This window comes from Pelophylax lessonae, assembly GCF_965119305.1.
Source record: "Pelophylax lessonae genome assembly, chromosome: 11".
In the NCBI taxonomy this organism is placed as follows: Eukaryota; Metazoa; Chordata; class Amphibia; order Anura; family Ranidae; genus Pelophylax; species Pelophylax lessonae.
This window is the reverse complement of record NC_138778.1, coordinates 231,250,003-231,272,221: the sequence shown is the minus strand read 5'-3', so window position 1 is coordinate 231,272,221 and position 22,219 is coordinate 231,250,003. Positions and strand designations below refer to the sequence as shown.

Sequence of the window (22,219 nt, the reverse complement as noted above, 5' to 3'; positions counted from 1 at the left end):
TACACAAAAGGCCGATTTCTCTCCAATATTCTTCACAAATCTGTGTAAATCTGTGTTAGTGATCACTTCTCCTTTGCCGAGATAATCCATCCACCTCACAGGTGTGGCATATCAAGATTCTGATTGGACAGCATGATTATTGCACAGGTGTGCCTTAGGCTGCCCACAATAAAATGTGCAGTTTTACTGTATTGGTGGGGTCCGAAAACCAGTCAGTCTCTGGTGTGACCAGACCACCATTTGCCTCACGCAGTGCAACACATCTCCTTGGCATAGAGTTGATCAGGTTGGTGATTGGTTCCTGTGGAATGTTGGTCCACTCCTCTTCAATGGCTGTGCGAAGTTGCTGGATATTGGCAGGACCTGGAACACGCTGTCCTATACGCCGATCCAGAGCATCCCAAACATGCTCAATGGGTGACATGTCCGGGGAGTATGTCAACCATGCAAGAACTGGGATGTTTTCAGCTTCCAGGAATTGTGTACAGATCCTTGCACCATGGGGCAGCGCATTATCATGCTGCAACATGAGGTGATGGTCGTGGATGAATGGCACAACAATGGGCCTCAGAATCTCATCACGGTATCTCTGTGCATTCAAAATGCCATCAATAAAATGCACCTGTGTTCATTGTCCTAACATACGCCTGCCCATACCATATCCCCACTACCACCATGGGCCACTCCATCCACAACATACGCCTGCCCATACCATAACCTCACCCCATACCATAACCTCACCCCCACCATGGGCCACTCCATCCACAACATACGCCTGCCCATACCATAACCCCACCGCCACCATGGGCCACTCCATCCACAACATACGCCTGCCCATACCATAACCTCACCCCGTACCATAACATCACCCCCACCATGGGCCACTCCATCCACAACATACGCCTGCCCATACCATAACCCCACCACCACCATGGGCAACTCCATCCACAACATACGCCTGCCCATACCATATCCCCACCGCCACCATGGGCCACTCCATCCACAACATACGCCTGCCCATACCATAACCCCACCGCCACCATTGGCCACTCCATCCACAACGTACGCCTGCCCATACCATAACCCCACCGCCACCATTGGCCACTCCATCCACAACGTACGCCTGCCCATACCATAACCCCACCGCCACCATTGGCCACTCCATCCACAACATACGCCTGCCCATATACCATAACCCCACTGCCACCATTGGCCTCTCCATCCACAACGTACGCCTGCCCATACCATAACCGCACCGCCACCATGGGCCACTCCATCCACAACATACGCCTGCCCATACCATAACCCCACCGCCGCCATTGGCCGCTCCATCCACAATGTACGCCTGCCCATACCATAACCCCACTGCCACCATGGGCCACTTCATCCACAACGTACGCCTGCCCATACCATAACCGCACCACCACCATAGGCCACTCCATCCATAACATACACCTGCCCATACAATAACCGCACCGCCACCATGGGCCACTCCATCTATAACATACGCCTGCCCATACCATAACCGCACCGCCACCATGGGCCACTCAATCCATAACGTACGCCTGCCCATACCATAACTGCACCGCCACCATGGGCCACTCCGTCCATAACATACAACTGCCCATACCATAACCCCACCGCCACCATGGGTCACTCCATCCATAACATACGTCTGCCCTTACTATCACCCCACCACCACCATGGGCCACTCCATCCACATCAGCAAACCGCTCACCCACACGATGCCATACACACTGTCTGCCATCTGCCCTGTACAGTGAGAACCGGGATTCATCCGTGAAGAGAACACCTCTCTAAAGTGCCGAAGACGAACTGCAGTCAGGTGGAGACCCCGATTAAGGACGATGAACATGCAGATGAGCTTCCCTGAGATGGTTTCTGACAGTTTGTGCAGAAATTCTTTGGTTATGCAAACCGATTGTTGCAACAGCTGTCCGGGGCACTGGTTTCATACAATCTTGGAGGTGAAGATGCTGGATGTGGAGGTCCTGGGCTGGTGTGGTCACACGTGGTCTGTGGTTGTGAGGCCGGTTGGATGTACTGCCAAATTCTCTGGAACGCCGTTGGAGACGGCTTATAGTAGAGAAATGAACGCTCAATTCTCAGGCAACAGCTCTGGTGGACATTCCTGCAGTCAGCATGCCAATTGCACCCTCCCTCAAAACTTGGGACATCTGTGGCATTGTGCTGTGTGATAAAACTGCACAAGTTAGAGTGGCCTTTTATTGTGGGCAGCCTAAGGCACACCTGTGCAGTAATCATGCTGTCTAATCAGCATCTTGATATGCCGCACCTGTGAGGAAGTGGAAGTGCTCAGTAACACAGATTTACACAGATTTGTGAACAATATTTGAGAGAAATCGGCCTTTTATGTACATAGAAAAAGTCTGAGATCTTTGAGTTCAGCTCATGAAAAATGGGGGCAAAAACAGAAGTGTTATGTTTATAATTTTATTCAGTGTATGGATGGACACAGGCACAATTGTCATACTTTTGGCTCTCTATGCCACCAGAATAAAATTAAGATGGAACAATCCAAAAGAATGTGAAGTGCAGACTTTCAGCTTTAATTCAAGGGGTTGAACATAAATATCAAGTACAAATTTTAGGAACTGCAACCATTTTTCTACACAGTCCCTCCATTTTCAGGGGCTCAAATGTAATTGGACAAATGAATATAATCATAAATAAAATGTTCATTTTTAATATTTTGTTGAGGATTCTTTACTGGCAATGACTTAAGTCTGGAACCCATGGGCATTACCAGAGACTGGGTTTACCAAAGACTTTCTGATGCTTTGTCAGACTCTACCTTCAGCTGTCTTCAGTTGTTCTTTGTTTGTGGGTCTTTCTGCCTTTAGTTTTTTCTTCAGCAAATTAATTGCATGTTCATTTGGGTGGAGATCGGGAGATTGACTAGGCCATTGCAGAATATTCCACTTGTTTTCCTTCAAAAGCTCCTGGGTTGCTTTTGCCGTGTGTTTTGGATCATCATTGTCCATCTGTACTGTGAAGCGCTGTCCAATCAACTTTGCTGCATTTGGCTGAATCTGGGCTGACAGTTTATATCTAAACACTGCAGAATATTCATCCAGCTGCTTCTGTCTTCTGTCACATCATCAATAAACACCAATGACACTGTGCCACTGGAAGCCATGCATGCCCATGCCATCACTCTGCCTCCACCGTGTTTTACAGATGATGATGATGTGTGCTTTGGACCATGAGCTGTTCCAAGCCTTCTCCACACTTTTTTCTTCCCGTCATTCTGGTACAGATTAAGCTTTGTTTCATCTGTCCAAAGAATGCTTTTCCAGAACTGGTCTGGCTTTTTTAGATGTTTTTTTGGCAAAGTCCAATCTAGCTTTTCTATTCTTCAGGCTTATGAATGGTTTGCACCTTGTGGTGAATCCTCTGTATTTATGAAGTCTTCTGATTGTAGACTTTGACAATGATACGCCCACCTCCTGGAGAGTGTTCTTCACTGGTCTGGATGTTGTGAATGGGGTTTTCTTTACCATAGAAAAAAGGGTTACCGGAGGTATCAACCCCCAACGGGTTTTTGGGCAGTAAGTATAAACCAAATCATGGAATGAAAAATTTCAAAAATATTTCTAAAAGTATACTTTATTAAACAAAAAAATGGAAAAAGTGACAAGTGGTGAAATAAATATTAAATATTAAAAACAACCCCTAAAGGGGAAGTATGTTATGAGCTCCTGGTTGCTGATACGTATAAAAAGCAAAAGGTTACATTTCATAATGATATTTACAAAGATAAAATGCAAAACAACGCCCCAAACACTAAGTGGTGGAGGGGCATTAACCCCGACGCGTTTCACCCTAATGGTGGTCTTCTTCAAGGGGATTATGATATCATTGAAGCAATAGACGGCTGAGAGCCAAGGAGAATATTCGATAATCAGAAAATCCTCAAAGGTTGGAAGGGCATACCCTCTTCCACCATGCAGGGCAGAGTGGGCGTAGAGGTCTACAAGGAGTCACCGACAAACGGTCGCCAAAAAGGGGCATGAAGCACCCGTGTCCATTCACTAAGAGCCTACAGACTGCATAACCAAAGAGGAGGATCCTTCTTTACCATAGAGAGGATCCTGCGATCATCCACCACTGTTGTCTTCCGTGGACATCCAGACCTTTTTATATTGCTGAGCTCACCAGTGCATTCTTCTTTCCTCAGAATGTACCAAACTGTTGATTTGGCCACTCCTAATGTTGCTGCTATCTCTCTGATGGGTTTATTTTGTTTTTGAAGCCTTACAATGGCCTGTTTCTCTTGCATGGACAGCTCCTTTGAACACATGATGGAGGTTCACAGCAATAGATTAAAAATGCAAATACCACACTTAGAATCAACTCCAGACCTTTTACCCGCCTAATGGATGAAAAAATAACGAAGGAGTAGCCCACACCTGGCCATGAAACAGCTTTTGATTCAATTGTCCAGTTGCTTTTGGTCCTTTAAAAAAGGGGTGGCTATTCTTAAGAGCTGTAATCCCTAAACCCCTCCTCCGATTTGGATGTACATACCCTCAAATTAAACCCAAGAGTGTGCACTTTCATCCTATATCTATTATATAACTATAGCATGAACAGGTTTTGGTAAATACCTAAAAAAAAACAAAATCCAAATATTACAGTTAGGTCCATAAAAAGCACATAAAAGGCACCATTTTTCAGGTATTTACCCTAAAGGAATGCACTGGTGAGCTCAGCAACATAAAAAGGCCTGGACATCCATGGAAGACAACAGTGGTGGATGATCGTAAGATCCTCTCTATGGTAAAGAAAAACCCACTAACCACATCTAGACCAGTGAAGAACACTCTCCAGGAGGTGGGCGTATCATTGTCAAAGTCTACAATCCGGAGAAGACTTCATAAGAGCAAATACAGAGGGTTCAGCACAAGGTGCAAACCATTTATAAGCCTAAAGAATAGAAAAGCCAGATTAGACTTTTCCAAAAAAACATCTAAAAAAGCCAGACCAGTTCTGGAAAAGCATTCTTTGGACAGATGAAACGAAGATTAATCTGTACCAGAATGACGGAAATAAAAAGTGTGGAGAAGACTTGGAACAGCTCATGGTCCAAAGCACACAACGTTATCTGTAAAACATGGTGGAGGCAGTGTGATGGCATGGGCATGCATGGCTTCCAGTGGCACTGGGTCATTGTTTATTGATGATGTGACAGAAGCAGCTGGATGAATATTCTGCAGTGTTTAGAGATATACCGTCAGCCCAGATTCAGCCGATTGCAGCAAGTTGATTGGACGGCACTTCACAGTACAGATGGACAATGATGATCCAAAACACACTGCAAAAGCAACCCAGGAGCTTTCGAAGAAAAAGAAGTGGAATATTCTGCAGTGGCCGATTCAATCTCCTGATCTCCACCCAATTGAGGATGCATTTCACTTGCTGAAGACAAAACTAAAGGCAGAAAGACCCACAAACAAAGAACAACTGAAGACAGCTGCAGGTAGAGTCTGACAAATCATCTGAAAGGAGGAAACCCAGTCTTTGGTAATGTCAAAACTAAAGGCAGAATGACCCACAAATTATTCTGCTGGCATACAGAGCCAAAAGTATAAAAATTGTGCCTGTGTCAGAATATACATGGACCTTACTATATGGATGTGAAGCGAAGACTCAGAGGATTCTCTCAGAACAAGACACCAACATACTAAACTAGACTACAGAGGAGGGCCAGAGACACCTGCAGGGAATATATATATATAACCTCCCAGCAGGTGCAGGTCATTAGGTGTGCAGAAATGCTGAGCGACACCTGCTGGTGATATTTGGAATTACACCCTGATACAGCACTACAGTGGGTACGGAAAGTATTCAGACCCCCTTAAATTTTTCACTCTTTGTTATATTGCAGCCATTTGCTAAAATCATTTAAGTTCATTCTTCTTCCTCATGAATGTACACATAGCACCCCATACTGACAGAAAAACACAGAATTGTTGACATTGTTGCAGATTTATTAAAAAAGAAAAACTGAAATATCACATGGTCCTAAGTATTCAGACCCTTTGCTCAGTATTTAGTAGAAGCCCCCTTTTGATCTAATACAGCCAGGAGTCTTTTTGGGAAAGATGCAACAAGTCTTTCACACCTGGATTTGGGGATCCTCTGCCATTCCTCCTTGCAGATCCTCTCCAGTTCTGTCAGGTTGGATGGTAAACGTTGGTGGACGGCCATTTTTAGGTCTCTCCAGAGATGCTCAATTGGGTTTAAGTCAGGGCTCTGGCTGGGCCATTCAAGAACAGTCACGGAGTTGTTGTGAAGCCACTCCTTCGTTATTTTAGCTGTGTGCTTAGGGTCATTGTCTTGTTGGAAGGTAAACCTTCGGCCCAGTCTGAGGTCCAGAGCACTCTGGAGAAGGTTTTTGTCCAGGATATCCCTGTAGTTGGCCGCATTCATCTTTCCCTCAATTGCAACCAGTCGTCCTGTCCCTGCAGCTGAAAAACACCCCCACAGCATGATGCTGCCACCACCATGCTTCACTGTTGGGACTGTATTGGACAGGTGATGAGCAGTGCCTGGTTTTCTCCACACATACCGCTTAGAATTAAGGCCACAAAGGTGTTTTTTAGCAAACTCCATGCGGGCTTTCATGTGTCTTACACTGAGGAGAGGCTTCCGTCGGGCCACTCTGCCATAAAGCCCCGACTGGTGGAGGGCTGCAGTGATGGTTGACTTTCTACAACTTTCTCCCATCTCCTGACTGCATCTCTGGAGCTCAGCCACAGTGATCTTTGGGTTCTTCTTTACCTCTCTCACCAAGGCTCTTCTCCCCCGATAGCTCAGTTTGGCCGGACGGCCAGCTCTAGGAAGGGTTCTGGTCATCCCAAACGTCTTCCATTTGAGGATTATGGAGGCCACTGTGCTCTTAGGAACCTTAAGTGCAGCAGAAATCTTTTTGTAACCTTGGCCAGATCTGTGCCTTGCCACAATTCTGTCTCTGAGCTCTTCAGGCAGTTCCTTTGACCTCATGATTCTCATTTGCTCTGACATGCATTGTGATCTGGAAGGTCTTATATAATCAGGTGTGTGGCTTTCCTAATCAAGTCCAATCAGTATAATCAAACACAGCTGGACTCAAATGAAGGTGTAGAACCATCTCAAGGATGATCAGAAGAAATGAAAAGCACCTGAGTTAAATATATGAGTGTCACAGCAAAGGGTCTGAATACTTAGGACCATGTGATATTTCAGTTTTTCTTTTTTAATAAATCTGCAACAATGTCAACAATTCTGTGTTTTTCTGTCAGTATGGGGTGCTATGTGTACATTCATGAGGAAGAAGAATGAACTTAAATGATTTTAGCAAATGGCTGCAATATAACAAAGAGTGAAAAATTTAAGGGGGTCTGAATACTTTCCGTACCCACTGTATATACAACTTTCAATGGAACTATTCCACACTAAAATGAAAGTGAACAGGACAGAAAATGTGAAAATAATAATGTATTGCACCAAATAAATAAAAGCTTGGTGGCCCATTCAGATTTCTGGTCCATTGTGTTAACGCACATGCATTACCATGCGTTTTCTTCACACATTGGCATGCATTGCATTAAGTGCTCTTTCAGACTTGCATTGCCGTGCTTTGTCCTTTGATGAGCACTCTGCATTATAATGTCTCCTTACCACCTTATTTAATCCTTTACCGCTACACTACCATGCTCTTTTCGCATGCATTGCCCCATTAGCCCCCATTCACACCGGTGCGGCTTTGAAATCTCACTATTTCAGTGCGATTTCAAAGCAATTTGCACTGCCGATTTCATTGGGGTATCGCAGCTTCATTTCATAGACGTCTATGCAAGTCGCAATAAAATCAGCAAAAAGTAGTGCAGGAACCTTTTTCATAATCGCTGCAACATGAATCGCAGTAATATGAACAGTTCTATTCCCGGCAATGGGGTGCAATTTGTCATGCAATTTTGAACTGGCAAATAGCACAACAAGTCGCACTGGTGTGAACAGGGGCTAAAACACAACGGTCAAGTTTGACAGGTGGCACCAAAGACAACACAAAATCACAATAACAAACACAAACGAGGCGACAGTAACAATAAAATGACCAAAAACAGTAAGTTAACCGCTTCTGGACCGCCCGCCGCAGATATACTGCGACAGGCAGCCCCTCCTGCGTGAACCGATGTAGGGCTATGTCGGTCACGCGCCTGCAGCTAGGGGGCGAGCGCCCGCCGCCACCGGCGCGCGATAGCCCCCTGGCTGTAGGCACGAGATACACAGGGCAGGCGGCCCCGATTGCCACCGGCCACCCACGATCTCCCGCCGCTGAGAGAGAAGGACGGTCGGATGTTGTAAACAGCTGACCGTTCTTCTCCCTGGAATGATCACAGAGCTCCTGTGATCCTTCTATATAGGATCACATGTCTCTATGATCATTTCACAAGCCCTGCCCCCATACAGTTAGAAACACTCCCCTAGGATCACCCACAATGTTAACCCCTTCCCTGGCAGTGTCATTATTACAGTAACAGTGCATATTTTTAGCACGGATTACTGTAGTAATGTCACTGGTCCCCCCAAAAGTGTCAAAAATGTCAGTTAGGGGTCCGATCTGTCTGCTGCAATGTCGCAGTCCCGCTAAAAATCGCAGATCGCCGCCATTACTAGTAAAAAAATAAAAACAATAAAAATGACATAAATCTTTCCCGTAGTTTGTAGACGTGATAACTTTTGCGCAAACCAATCAAAATACGCTTATTGCGATTTTTTTTTTACCAAAAATATGTAGCAGAAAACAAATTGGCCTAAAATGTTAAAAAATTTAGATTTTTACATTTTTTTGGGGAATGTTCTATAGCAGAAATTGAAAAACGATTTTTTTTTTTTCAGAATTGTTGCTCTTTTTTTGTTTATCGCGCAAAAAAATCAAAATTTAATTTCTTTTGGTGATCAAATACCACTATAAGAAATCTCTATTTGTGGGGGGAAAAAAGGACGTCAATTTTATTTGGGTGCAGCATCGCACGACCGCACAATTGTCCGTTGAAGTAACGCAGTGCCGAATCGCAAAAAATGGCCTGGTCATTAAAGGGGGCAAATCCTTCCGGTCCAGAAGGGGTTATTTTATACATTGGGCCCTGTTCATACGTCAGCGTTTGCGACCTCAAGCAGAATCAGTGCAAATCTGCCCACGATCCCAAAATGCTCTGCACAAAAATGACAAATCGCATCATGTCGGTTCGGGTGCAATTCATTGTCAATGGCACAGAAACGCGGCAAACCCCAATGAACAAAGCTCAATAAGAAGCTGTGGCTCCTTTTTGGTGACAATTTAAAACAGCGTTTCTCAACCTTTTTTTAGTCGAGGCACCCTTTAAAATTATGGACATTCTTGAGGCGCCCCATTCTAAAATGTATTCTAAAATGTAAAAGCCTATTCTAATAGCTTTACAAAATGCAGCAACATCCATACATAGGACACCCAAACTTAGAGGTGAGTTAGTCTTCAAAGCAAATACACTTTTGCACGCCGGTACTGACTAGTATTCCAATGTTTCTCTTCTCCCTCAATATCTCTACATCAGTCAGCTAATGTCACCCCCAGCGCTGAGGTAGAGGGGCACAGGAGGGTGAAACAAAGGATGCTGTGGAGGCAACAGACATCCTCCGTATTAGAAGATGACGTCATTGGTTGTTAGAATGCCTGTCTAGAAAGTTGTAATGGTTCATAATGAAAACCCGTGGCTTTGTGTATCTAAAAGGCAGGCTTGATCCATCTGCTGGCTTGTATAAGAATTTTGATCAGTTTTAGGCATTTTGCCTAGGCACCCTGGTTGAAAAAGGCTGATTTAACCGGTTGCCGACCGCCGCACGACTATATACTGCGGCGGTCAGCCCCGGCCAGGCAGAGTGACGTATCGGTACGTCACTCGGCTGTCACTGACTTGCGAGCCTTTTGCGGGCGGGCGCGAGCCCGCCGAGGCGCGCGCCCGCCGCGGCTCGTTCACAGACAAGTCAGTGTGTGTGACCGGCGGACTCGATGTCCGTCAGTCACACTACGATCGCTCCTGTGAAGGGAGAAAGACAGAGCGGCTTGTGTAAACAAGCTGCCTGTCAGTTCTCCCTGTGTAAAAGTGAAGATCTGTCCGTTCTACTATGCAGAACGGTTGATCTTTGCTTTTACACCAATAGGAATGTCCCTACACAGTTAGAAACACGCCCCTAGGACACACTTAACCCCTCCCTGTCCAATAAAGTTAACCCCTTCCCTGCCAGTGTCATTTTTGCAGTAACAGTGCATATGTATAGCACTGATTACTGTAGAAATGTCACTGGTACCCCCAAAAGTGTCAAAAATGTCAGTCAAGGGTCCGATCTGTCCGCCGCAATGTCGCAGTACCGAAAAAAAAATCGCCGATCGCCGCCATTACGCGTTAAAAAAAACACCAAAAATGACAAAAATCTTTCCCTTTGTTAGTAAACGCGATAACTTTTGCGCAAACCAATCAAAATACGCTTTTTGTGATTTTTTTTTACCAAACATAGGTAGCATAAAACAAATTGGCCGAAAAATGTTAAAAAATTTTGATTTTTACATTTTTTTGGGGGAATTTCATATAAAAAAATTTGAAAAATATTGTTATTTTTGCAAAATTTACGCTCTTTTTTTGTTTATAGCGCGTGATCAAAAAATCGCACAGGTGATCAAATACCACCAAAAGAAAGCTCTGTTTGTGGGAATAAAAGGACGTCAAATTCGTTTAGGTACAGCGTCGCACGACCGCGCAATTGTCTGTTAAAGTCACGCAGTAAAAAATCGCAAAAAAACCCCTGGTCCTTTAGCAGCCAAATCCTCCGGGGCTTAAGTGGTTAAAATAACAAAAAGAACAAACAGGGAAGGAGCAAACACCCAGAGCGTTACCAAAAATCAGTGGCAGCTGGTGCTCCATGGGTCGGGGGAGGGGGGGGGCAGACAGACCACCCCATACCCCACACTGGACCACACCAGGCCGCACACCATACAACCCCCCCCCCCCCTGGACCACAGCGAGACAGGACAGGACCCCCCTTCGCGCTCCCCCTGCCTGGATGCAGAAGCAGGCGGCGGCTTCGGCTTCTTCCCCGTCCTCTGCGTCTCCTCCCTCCTCCTCCATGCCCAATGGCATGGCTTCTCCTTTCGGCCAATCAGGAAATGGGTCTCAAAACCCGTTTCCTGATTGCCAGAAGGAGGATCCCTGTGACAATAGTGAATTTTTATTCGCTATTGTCACACAACTGGGTGGGCGTTTTGTCTTCAGGGGACAAAACGCTGAGATGTGAACGGGGGCCATTGAAATGAATGGGATTTTGCTTGTTGGGTGTTTTGAGACTTCAGAGATGAGCGGTTTACCAGCTGAAATACCCCCAGGTGTGAACAGGGCTGAGCGCTGGGAGTGATCGCTTTTTCTCACGTTGTTCTCTTTGGCGACAAGCTTCACGCAATGTGCGCCAATGTAGCAACTGCAAAGCGTTGCAGCCATGGCATCTGTACAGCCCTGTCTGGCTGTATTAGGACATTTCATGTGGGTGGGGGGCAAAAGCGCAGCTTAAGCTCAGCTGCCCTTTTTTAACCCCCCCCGCGGTTGCCTATCTGAGCCTGCATGCACAATTCAGTGTTTTGAATTGTGGGTAGATTTGCAGCGATTCTGACTGCAGTTTCAAAGTGGCCGGGTACGAATGACAAATCCCAGAGCTCACATTTTGCGATGCGGTTCATTAGAATGGCACCTAAAATCGCGGTGCGGTTCTGCCGCGATAAATCGCACTGCAGTCGCGCATGGCATGATGTTTGCCGCGCAAAACAAAGTTCAGGAGCTTATTTTGGGCTACATGCTTCACACAATGCAGTTTGTAGCGCAAATTATCGTGCCAGAACCGCACTGCGATTTTAAGATCATGGCAAATCCAATGGGAGTTCTGCAATCTGTCATTCGGCTGTTTCCAGATTCGAATCGCAGAGGTGTGACTGCAGCCTGAAAGAGCGCTAAGACAGTCCAAATGTCAGATGAATGGACGGAGAACGCACCAAAGCAACCACGAAACAGGACATTCATCATTTCACAATGCGACTCACTCCAACACGCAGCGGTGCGTCACCATGCATTGAGGTACGCTGCAAAGCATGGGCACTGGGGCTGCGTTTCCGTAGTGCGTTGGGGCACCATTCAAACTGAATGTGCACATCACTGCAATGCAACACAGAGGAAGAGTTCCAACCATGAGGCCTCATCCACACTGGACATTATAAAAACGCCAGAAGCTTTGTAGTGCGTTTTTCAGCGTCTTTGTATTGGCGTTTTTAGCTAAAAATCACCTCTCTGCTATTTTAGTAACTCCCACTTTCCCACAATTTAATGCTTGCCAGAATCGCATCCCATAGGTGTTCACACTCATGCGATAAGATTTTGGTGCGGGGGAATAAAAGGGTCCTACAACATTTTGAGCCATACAAAATAAATGTCTCAAATCGCATCGCAGAGACATCACATGTGATGTGCACAGGAATGCGGTGCGTTTTTGGTGTAAATCACATGCGGTGTTCAGCATGAACCAGTGTGACCCCAGGCTATGTTCCATCAACGACACCTCCAAACACAACCCAGGCTTAAAAAAATCAATGGAGTTAAAAACTTCAAAAAACGCCAATTAGCAGCGTTTTTTGGTGTTTATTGACGTTAGAGTGTTTTTGCAGCTGAAAAACGCCACTCAAAACCCACTAGATTTCAGGTTTTTTCCAGCCAGAAAACGCCCCCTGCCAAAAACTGCTGATAACAGCCTGTGTGTGCATGGAGACATAGGAGAACATGCCGGGGAGACATAGGAGAACATGCTGGGGAGATATAGGAGAACATGCTGGGGAGATATAGGAGAACATGCCGGGGAGACATAGGAGAACATGCTGGGGAGACATAGGAGAACATGCTGGGGAGATATAGGAGAACATGCCGGGGAGACATAGGAGAACATGCCGGGGAGACATGGGAGAACATGCCGGGGAGACATAGGAGAACATGCCGGGGAGACATAGGAGAACATGCCGGGGAGACATAGGAGAACGTGCCGGGGAGACATAGGAGAACGTGCTGGGGAGACATAGGAGAACGTGCTGGGGAGACATAGGAGAACATGCCGGGGAGACATAGGAGAACATGCCGGGGAGACATAGGAGAACATGCCGGGGAGACATAGGAGAACATGCTGGGGAGATATAGGAGAACATGCTGGGGAGATATAGGAGAACATGCTGGGGGGAGACATAGGAGAACATGCTGGGGAGACATAGTAGAGCATGCCGGGGAGACATAGGAGAACATGCCGGGGAGACATGGGAGAACATGCCGGGGAGACATAGGAGAACATGCCGGGGAGACATAGGAGAACATGCCGGGGAGACATAGGAGAACGTGCTGGGGAGACATAGGAGAACGTGCTGGGGAGACATAGGAGAACGTGCTGGGGAGACATAGTAGAGCATGCCGGGGAGACATAGGAGAACATGCCGGGGAGACATGGGAGAACATGCCGGGGAGACATAGGAGAACATGCCGGGGAGACATAGGAGAACATGCCGGGGAGACATGGGAGAACATGCCGGGGAGACATAGGAGAACATGCCGGGGAGACATAGGAGAACATGCCGGGGAGACATAGGAGAACGTGCTGGGGAGACATAGGAGAACGTGCTGGGGAGACATAGGAGAACGTGCTGGGGAGACATAGGAGAACATGCCGGGGAGACATAGGAGAACATGCCGGGGAGACATAGGAGAACATGCCGGGGAGACATAGGAGAACATGCCGGGGAGACATAGGAGAACATGCTGGGGAGATATAGGAGAACATGCTGGGGAGATATAGGAGAACATGCTGGGGGGAGACATAGGAGAACATGCTGGGGAGACATAGTAGAGCATGCCGGGGAGACATAGGAGAACATGCCGGGGAGACATGGGAGAACATGCCGGGGAGACATAGGAGAACATGCCGGGGAGACATAGGAGAACATGCCGGGGAGACATAGGAGAACGTGCTGGGGAGACATAGGAGAACGTGCTGGGGAGACATAGGAGAACGTGCTGGGGAGACATAGTAGAGCATGCCGGGGAGACATAGGAGAACATGCCGGGGAGACATGGGAGAACATGCCGGGGAGACATAGGAGAACATGCCGGGGAGACATAGGAGAACATGCCGGGGAGACATAGGAGAACGTGCCGGGGAGACATAGGAGAACGTGCTGGGGAGACATAGGAGAACGTGCTGGGGAGACATAGGAGAACATGCCGGGGAGACATAGGAGAACATGCCGGGGAGACATAGGAGAACATGCCGGGGAGACATAGGAGAACATGCCGGGGAGACATAGGAGAACATGCTGGGGAGATATAGGAGAACATGCTGGGGAGATATAGGAGAACATGCTGGGGGGAGACATAGGAGAACATGCTGGGGAGACATAGTAGAGCATGCCGGGGAGACATAGGAGAACATGCCGGGGAGACATGGGAGAACATGCCGGGGAGACATAGGAGAACATGCCGGGGAGACATAGGAGAACATGCCGGGGAGACATAGGAGAACGTGCTGGGGAGACATAGGAGAACGTGCTGGGGAGACATAGGAGAACGTGCTGGGGAGACATAGTAGAGCATGCCGGGGAGACATAGGAGAACATGCCGGGGAGACATGGGAGAACATGCCGGGGAGACATAGGAGAACATGCCGGGGAGACATAGGAGAACATGCCGGGGAGACATGGGAGAACATGCCGGGGAGACATAGGAGAACATGCCGGGGAGACATAGGAGAACATGCCGGGGAGACATAGGAGAACGTGCTGGGGAGACATAGGAGAACGTGCTGGGGAGACATAGGAGAACGTGCTGGGGAGACATAGGAGAACATGCCGGGGAGACATAGGAGAACATGCCGGGGAGACATAGGAGAACATGCCGGGGAGACATAGGAGAACATGCCGGGGAGACATAGGAGAACATGCTGGGGAGATATAGGAGAACATGCTGGGGAGATATAGGAGAACATGCTGGGGGGAGACATAGGAGAACATGCTGGGGAGACATAGTAGAGCATGCCGGGGAGACATAGGAGAACATGCCGGGGAGACATGGGAGAACATGCCGGGGAGACATAGGAGAACATGCCGGGGAGACATAGGAGAACATGCCGGGGAGACATAGGAGAACGTGCTGGGGAGACATAGGAGAACGTGCTGGGGAGACATAGGAGAACGTGCTGGGGAGACATAGTAGAGCATGCCGGGGAGACATAGGAGAACATGCCGGGGAGACATGGGAGAACATGCCGGGGAGACATAGGAGAACATGCCGGGGAGACATAGGAGAACATGCCGGGGAGACATAGGAGAACGTGCTGGGGAGACATAGGAGAACGTGCTGGGGAGACATAGGAGAACGTGCTGGGGAGACATAGGAGAAAATGCCGGGGGAGACATAGGAGAACATGCTGGGGAGACATAGGAGAACATGCCGGGGAGACATAGGAGAACATGCCGGGGAGACATAGGAGAACATGCCGGGGAGACATAGGAGAACATGCCGGGGAGACATAGGAGAACATGCCGGGGAGACATAGGGGAACATGCTGAGGAGACATAGGGGAACATGCTGGGGAGACATAGGGGAACATGCCGGGGAGACATAGGAGAACATGCCGGGGGAGACATAGGAGAACATGCCGGGGAGACATAGGAGAACATGCCGGGGGAGACATAGGAGAACATGCCGGGGGAGACATAGGAGAACATGCCGGGGGAGACATAGGAGAACATGCCGGGGAGACATAGGAGAACATGCCGGGGAGACATAGGAGAACATGCCGGGGAGACATAGGTGAACATGCCGGGGAGACATAGGAGAACATGCTGGGGAGACATAGGAGAACGTGCTGGGGAGACATAGGAGAACGTGCTGGGGAGACATAGGAGAACGTGCTGGGGAGACATAGTAGAGCATGCCGGGGAGACATAGGAGAACATGCCGGGGAGACATGGGAGAACATGCCGGGGAGACATAGGAGAACATGCCGGGGAGACATAGGAGAACATGCCGGGGAGACATAGGAGAACGTGCTGGGGAGACATAGGAGAACGTGCTGGGGAGACATAGGAGAAAATGCCGGGGGAGACATAGGAGAACATGCTGGGGAGACATAGGAGAACATGCCGGGGAGACATAGGAGAACATGCCGGGGAGACATAGGAGAACATGCCGGGGAGACATAGGAGAACATGCCGGGGAGACATAGGAGAACATGCCGGGGAGACATAGGAGAACATGCCGGGGAGACATAGGGGAACATGCTGAGGAGACATAGGGGAACATGCTGGGGAGACATAGGGGAACATGCCGGGGAGACATAGGAGAACATGCCGGGGGAGACATAGGAGAACATGCCGGGGAGACATAGGAGAACATGCCGGGGGAGACATAGGAGAACATGCCGGGGGAGACATAGGAGAACATGCCGGGGGAGACATAGGAGAACATGCCGGGGAGACATAGGAGAACATGCCGGGGAGACATAGGAGAACATGCCGGGGAGACATAGGTGAACATGCCGGGGAGACATAGGAGAACATGCTGGGGAGACATAGGAGAACATGCCGGGGAGACATAGGAGAACATGCCGGGGAGACATAGGAGAACATGCCGGGGAGACATAGGTGAACATGCTGGGGAGACATAGGAGAACATGCTGGGGAGACATAGGAGAACATGCCGGGGAGACATAGGAGAACATGCCGGGGAGACATAGGAGGACATGCCGGGGAGACATAGGAGAACAGCCACTGCTCCCAATTTGACATCTGTGAAGGTGCGGGTGCATGGCCCCAAATTCAGACAATGTGCACCCGCACCGACATGAAAGTGGGAGCAGCTGTGCCCAAGGTCATCCAGTGCCCAGGGCAAAGGTGCCAAACTGCACCCCCTTTCCCTTAGGGTTAGCAGTGATGTCGCTGTCACCAGTGACGGGACAAGGTCATCTAGAGCCCTGGGCGAACATGCCAAACTGTGCCCCTTTCCCCAAGATATATGATTATGAATCAGCAAAAATCCCCCCACCCAAAAAAAGTAAAAAATTGAGCACTAATCTGCATGCTCCCTCCTAAGCATAAATCCTCCTTCCTCCCAGTACAAATCCACCGTACTGCTGAAATCCCCCCTCCTAGCACAAATCTTTGCCCCCCCCCCCCCAGCTCAAATACTTTCTCACCCCACATGCCCCCAGCACATATTGCCCCTCAAAAAAGAAAAACTTTCCCCTCCGAGCACAAATCCTCTTCCCCTCCCCACTCCAAACTCTCCCTCCTAGCACAAACACCCCCCAATCATCCCTACTAGCACAACCCCCGCCCCCCCCAAAACAAAATTCCGATCTCAGCACAAATCCCCCCTTCCATATTACCTTTTCTAGCACAAATCCCCCCTCCTAGCACAATTCCTCTTTATCCATCCCCCCTCCCAACAGAAATCCCCCATGTATCACCACTCCAAGCACACCTCCCCAAATTTCCCCTCCTAGAACAATTCTTACCCCCTTGCCAGCCCCCCCAAACTCCCTCCTTCCCAATCTGCTTGTGGCACCCCCCCCCCCCCCAACCTCACATGATACCACAGTGCCCAGGGCAAGCCGCCCCTCTCAAAAAAAAAAATGTTGCCTTTAGTTATATGTTATTCTGTCCAAATGGGGTAAAATCAAATGTTTTCCAGCTCTGGTGACCGAATGAGTGAAATGTGGAAAATATCACATAATAGCCACTAGATGGAGTTGGGGAGCAAACTCATTTCTTATAAGAGTCAGCGCCATCTAGTGGCCATAATGCAGTATTTTCCACACTCACACATATTAACCACTTCTGGACCAGAAGGATTTACCCCCTTAATGACCAGGCCAGTTTTTGCGATTCGGCACTGTGTTACTTTAACGGACAATTGCGCGGTCGTACAACGCTGTACCTAAATGAAACTGATGTCCTTGTTTTCCCACAAATAGAGATTTCTTTTGGTGGTATTTGATCACCTGTGTGATTTTTATTTTTTGCGCTGTTAACAAAAAAAGAGCGACAATTCTGGAAAAAAAAAATATATATATTTTTCACATTCTGCTATATAATATTTCCAATAAAAAAAATATAAAAATCTAATTTTTTTCATCATTTTTGGGCCAATTTGTTTTCTGCTACATATTTCTGTAAAAAAAAAAAAAAAAATCCTAATAAGCGTATAATGATTGGTTTGCGCGAAAGTTATCGCATCTACAAACTAGGGGAAAGATTTATGTAATTTATATTTATTTATTTTTTTTACTAGTAATGGCGGCGATCTGCGATTTTTAGTGGGACTGCGACATTGCAGCGGACAGATCGGACCCTTGACTGACATTTTTGACACTTTTGGGAGGACCAATGACATTACTGCAGTAATCAGTGCTACAAATATGCACTGTCACTGTAATAATGACACTGGCAGGGAAGGGGTTAACACCAGGGGCAATCAAAGGGTTAAATGTCTCCCTAGGGGGTGTTTTCTAACGGTGGGGGGGGGGCTTGCTGCATGAACACAGAGACCTGTGATCCAAAATAAGAGGATCCCTGTGTTCATTACTGATAGAACAGCGGTTTGCTGTGTTTACACAGGGGGCGATCACGGGTGCCTGGCGGACATCGCATTAGCTGGACCAGCTGAATTGGCTCCCCCTGTGGCCAATGAGTGCACGCGCACCCCCGCTAAGCAACGTTACATGGGACAGAGCTGACCTGCCGCAGTAAAACTACAGCAGCTGGTCGGCAAGCCGCTAACCGCAGAGACAACATGCAGTTTCCAATGGGCCGATTCTTTATCAATACGCAATATATTTGGTAATATTAGCAGACCAGTAATAGATTATTTATCGTTGTAGGAAAACCCCATCACCAACAACCTCACATAGGGATGAAGGATCATCCGGGGGCAACATGGATCAATAAAAGCCCTCCTCGTCACAAATTGTGGTAAAAACATGGATGCGGCACCCCAAATAACCGACATCAGCTTTGAAACCGCCGAAGGGTCCGGCGTTTGGTCAATTTCCCCGCATCACAGCCCAATCCAAAACCAATACATGGTGGACTCTTCATCCCAACCACGGGGGCCTGGAACCACCAGAAGGAATCCATGTTTCTATGTTTACAAGAGACCCCTGTAAATATTAAAGACAATTAATGGTGGGGAGGCTTTATAGCACATCTCATGCCACCATCAGTTTTTGGGGCACAGCTGCTTGGAGGGGGGCGCGGATATCATTTACAGACAATCCCCAATGGATGAGAACCACTGTGTGCCGGAACGCTGCTAAGAGCATTACCGAGGCGTGACAAGTGTACAAGGAACATATGAAGAAACCGGTGCACAGCAACACAACCCCACAAGATGGGACTACAAAAAAAAAATTCTTATTGCCCTTATGGGAATTTGTCTCCGTGCCCCTTCCCCATTGCGTCCTTTCAATATGTCCGACTTCAGCTTTACTAATATAAAGAAAACCAAAAACACTGGAATCTGCATTGCATCATTTTGTATTGGCTTGTTGTAAATAAAGATTTTATACCAATGAATCCTTCTGCCTGTTTTTTTGTCATTAAATGGGGGGACCGCGGTCCGGATACGGACCGAGCGACGCTCCTGTCCGGACTTTCAGCCCGCCAGTCCGAGTTGCCAGATCCCAGCCACTCAGCAGTCATCGCGGGTGTCCCAACAACCAATGACGTCATGTGTGCACCCCGCCCCCTTCAGTAAGGTTCTTAGTGCAGCTCCCGCTCTCTGCCTGTCTGCAAGGTATGCTATGTACTTACATGCTGGTATATTGTTTACAGGGGCATGCTGATGGGCACATGTTATGGTAAGGGGCACACTGATTGGCATATGTGATGGAAAAGGGCACTCTGATAGGCACATACAATGGAAAGGGGTGCTTGTGATGGAAAGGGGCACTCTGATGGGCACGTGATGGAAAGGGGCACTCTGATGGGCACATGTGATGGAAAGGGACACTCTGATGGGCACATACAATGGAAAGGGGCACTCTGATGGGCACATGTAATGGAAAGGGGCACTGATGGGCACATACAATGGAAAGGGGCACTCTGATGGGCACATGTGATGGAAAGGGGCACTCTGATGGGCACATACAATGGAAAGGGGTACTCTGATGGGCACATACAATGGAAAGGGGCACTCTGATGGACACATGTGATGGAAAGGGGCACTCTGAGGGGCACATGATAGAAAGGGGCACTCTGATGGGCACATACAATGGAAAGGGGCACTCTGATGGGTACATGTGATGGAAAGGAGCATTCTGATGGGCACATACAATGGAAAGGGGTACTCTGGTGGGTACATATGATGGAAAGGTGCACTCTAATGGGCACATGTGATGGAAGGGGCACTCTAATGGGCACATACAATGGAAAGAGGCACTCTGATAGCCACATGTGATGGAAAGGGGCATTCAGATGGGCACATACGATGGAAAGGGGCACTTACAATGGAAAGGGGCACATGTGATATAAAGGGGCACTCTGATGGGCACGTGTGATAAAAAGGGGCCTTCTGATGGCCGCATGTGTGGCACTCTGATAGGCACATACGATGGAAAGGGGCACATGTGATGAAAAGGGGCACTCTGATGGGCACATACAATGGAAAGGGGCACTCTGATGGGCACATGTGATTTAAAGGGCACTCTGATGGGCACATGTGTTGGAAAGGGGCACTGTGATGGGCACATGTGTTGGAAAGGGGCACTCTGATGGGCACGTGATAGATAGGGGCACTCTGATGGGCACATGATAGATAGGGGTACTCTGGTGGGCACATGATAGATAGGGGTACTCTGGTGGGCACATGATAGATAGGGGTACTCTGGTGGGCACGTAATAGATAGGGGCACTCTTGTGGGCATGTGATAGATAGGGGCACTCTGATGGGCACATACAATGGAAAGGGGCACACTGATGGGCACATGTGATGGAAAGGGGCACTCTGATGGGGTAATATGATGGAAATGGGCACTCTGACTTGGGAAATATGATGAGGGGCACTTTGATGGGAACACCTGATGAAACTTGACAATAATTATTGTTACAAATGTTAAGATAATTGTTGCGCTTGGCAAAAATTAAAAATTATAAAAAAGAAGAAAGTTTAGCAGCCAGCACAATGTTACCAATCCACAACAAGTTACAAAATATACACAAATGATGCAGTGCTGTAAAATAAATGTATAAATAAACCATTAAAAGTCCATATTGATGAACCATGTCAAAAAATGTAAAAGTTGATGAAAAGTTCAGTGAGATAGCCTTCACAAACACCCGATCACAGAGCTGCTTACCAGAAGATCATGATGCAGACCCCCCACTACAGAGATCAACATAAGCGTAATGGATACAGCACTCGATCACAGGTATGCCGTTTCTCGATAGAGATCGCGAGTTAGGCGCTCTGCGTTCAGCTATATGGTAAAGCCTCTCACGGACTGTGAGCACCCAGTTCAGCAGTCAGTGGACATATGTGGGAAAACAATATGCTCCTCATAGTGTAATCATATAAAAAATTTTATTGACATAAAATAAATAGCCACTCACATTAGATATGGCTGTTCCCGAGATGTAATATTCGATGCAGCATTTGAATGTCAGAGGAAAGCCGTCAAGTCCCAGCAAGCGTCGGTGTAGTAAGCGTCTCGGGCTCTTTTAATATTGTTAAAATAGTTGGTTTTGCGTATTTTTAGGGCACACAGGAATTTGCCTAGCAGTTTTTTCGAACGCACATTTTTTGGAAAAAATACACTTTAATGCATTTTATTGCACACAATCACAATATAATACAATTTTTTGGGCAAAATATAAAAGATAATGTTACGCCGAGTAAATAGATACCTAACATGTCACGCTTCAAAATTGCGCATTGCGAAATGGCTCCAAATTACGGTGTTTAAAAATCTCCATAGGTGACGTTTTAAAAGCCTTTACTGGTTACCAGTGGAGAGTTACACAAGAGGTCTCATTGGCTTGACTATGGGGTGCCCGCAGCCGGGTGACACCCGCCAGGGGTGCCAG

The 22,219-nt window shown here is 47.7% G+C and overlaps 1 protein-coding gene across 1 annotated transcript in view; it reads left to right on the top strand.

Moving 5' to 3' along the window:
* The window catches only part of PECAM1 (platelet and endothelial cell adhesion molecule 1), a gene marked incomplete at its 5' end in the record, with an annotated part of 122,529 nt that extends 103,356 nt beyond the window's left edge, over window positions 1–19,173 (top strand). The window contains one exon of the mRNA XM_082272891.1: window positions 19,018–19,173. Within this exon, the coding sequence (XP_082129017.1) occupies window positions 19,018–19,047 (30 nt within the window). The remainder of the gene's footprint in view (window positions 1–19,017) is intronic.
* Window positions 19,174–22,219: the final 3,046 nt, after the last annotated feature.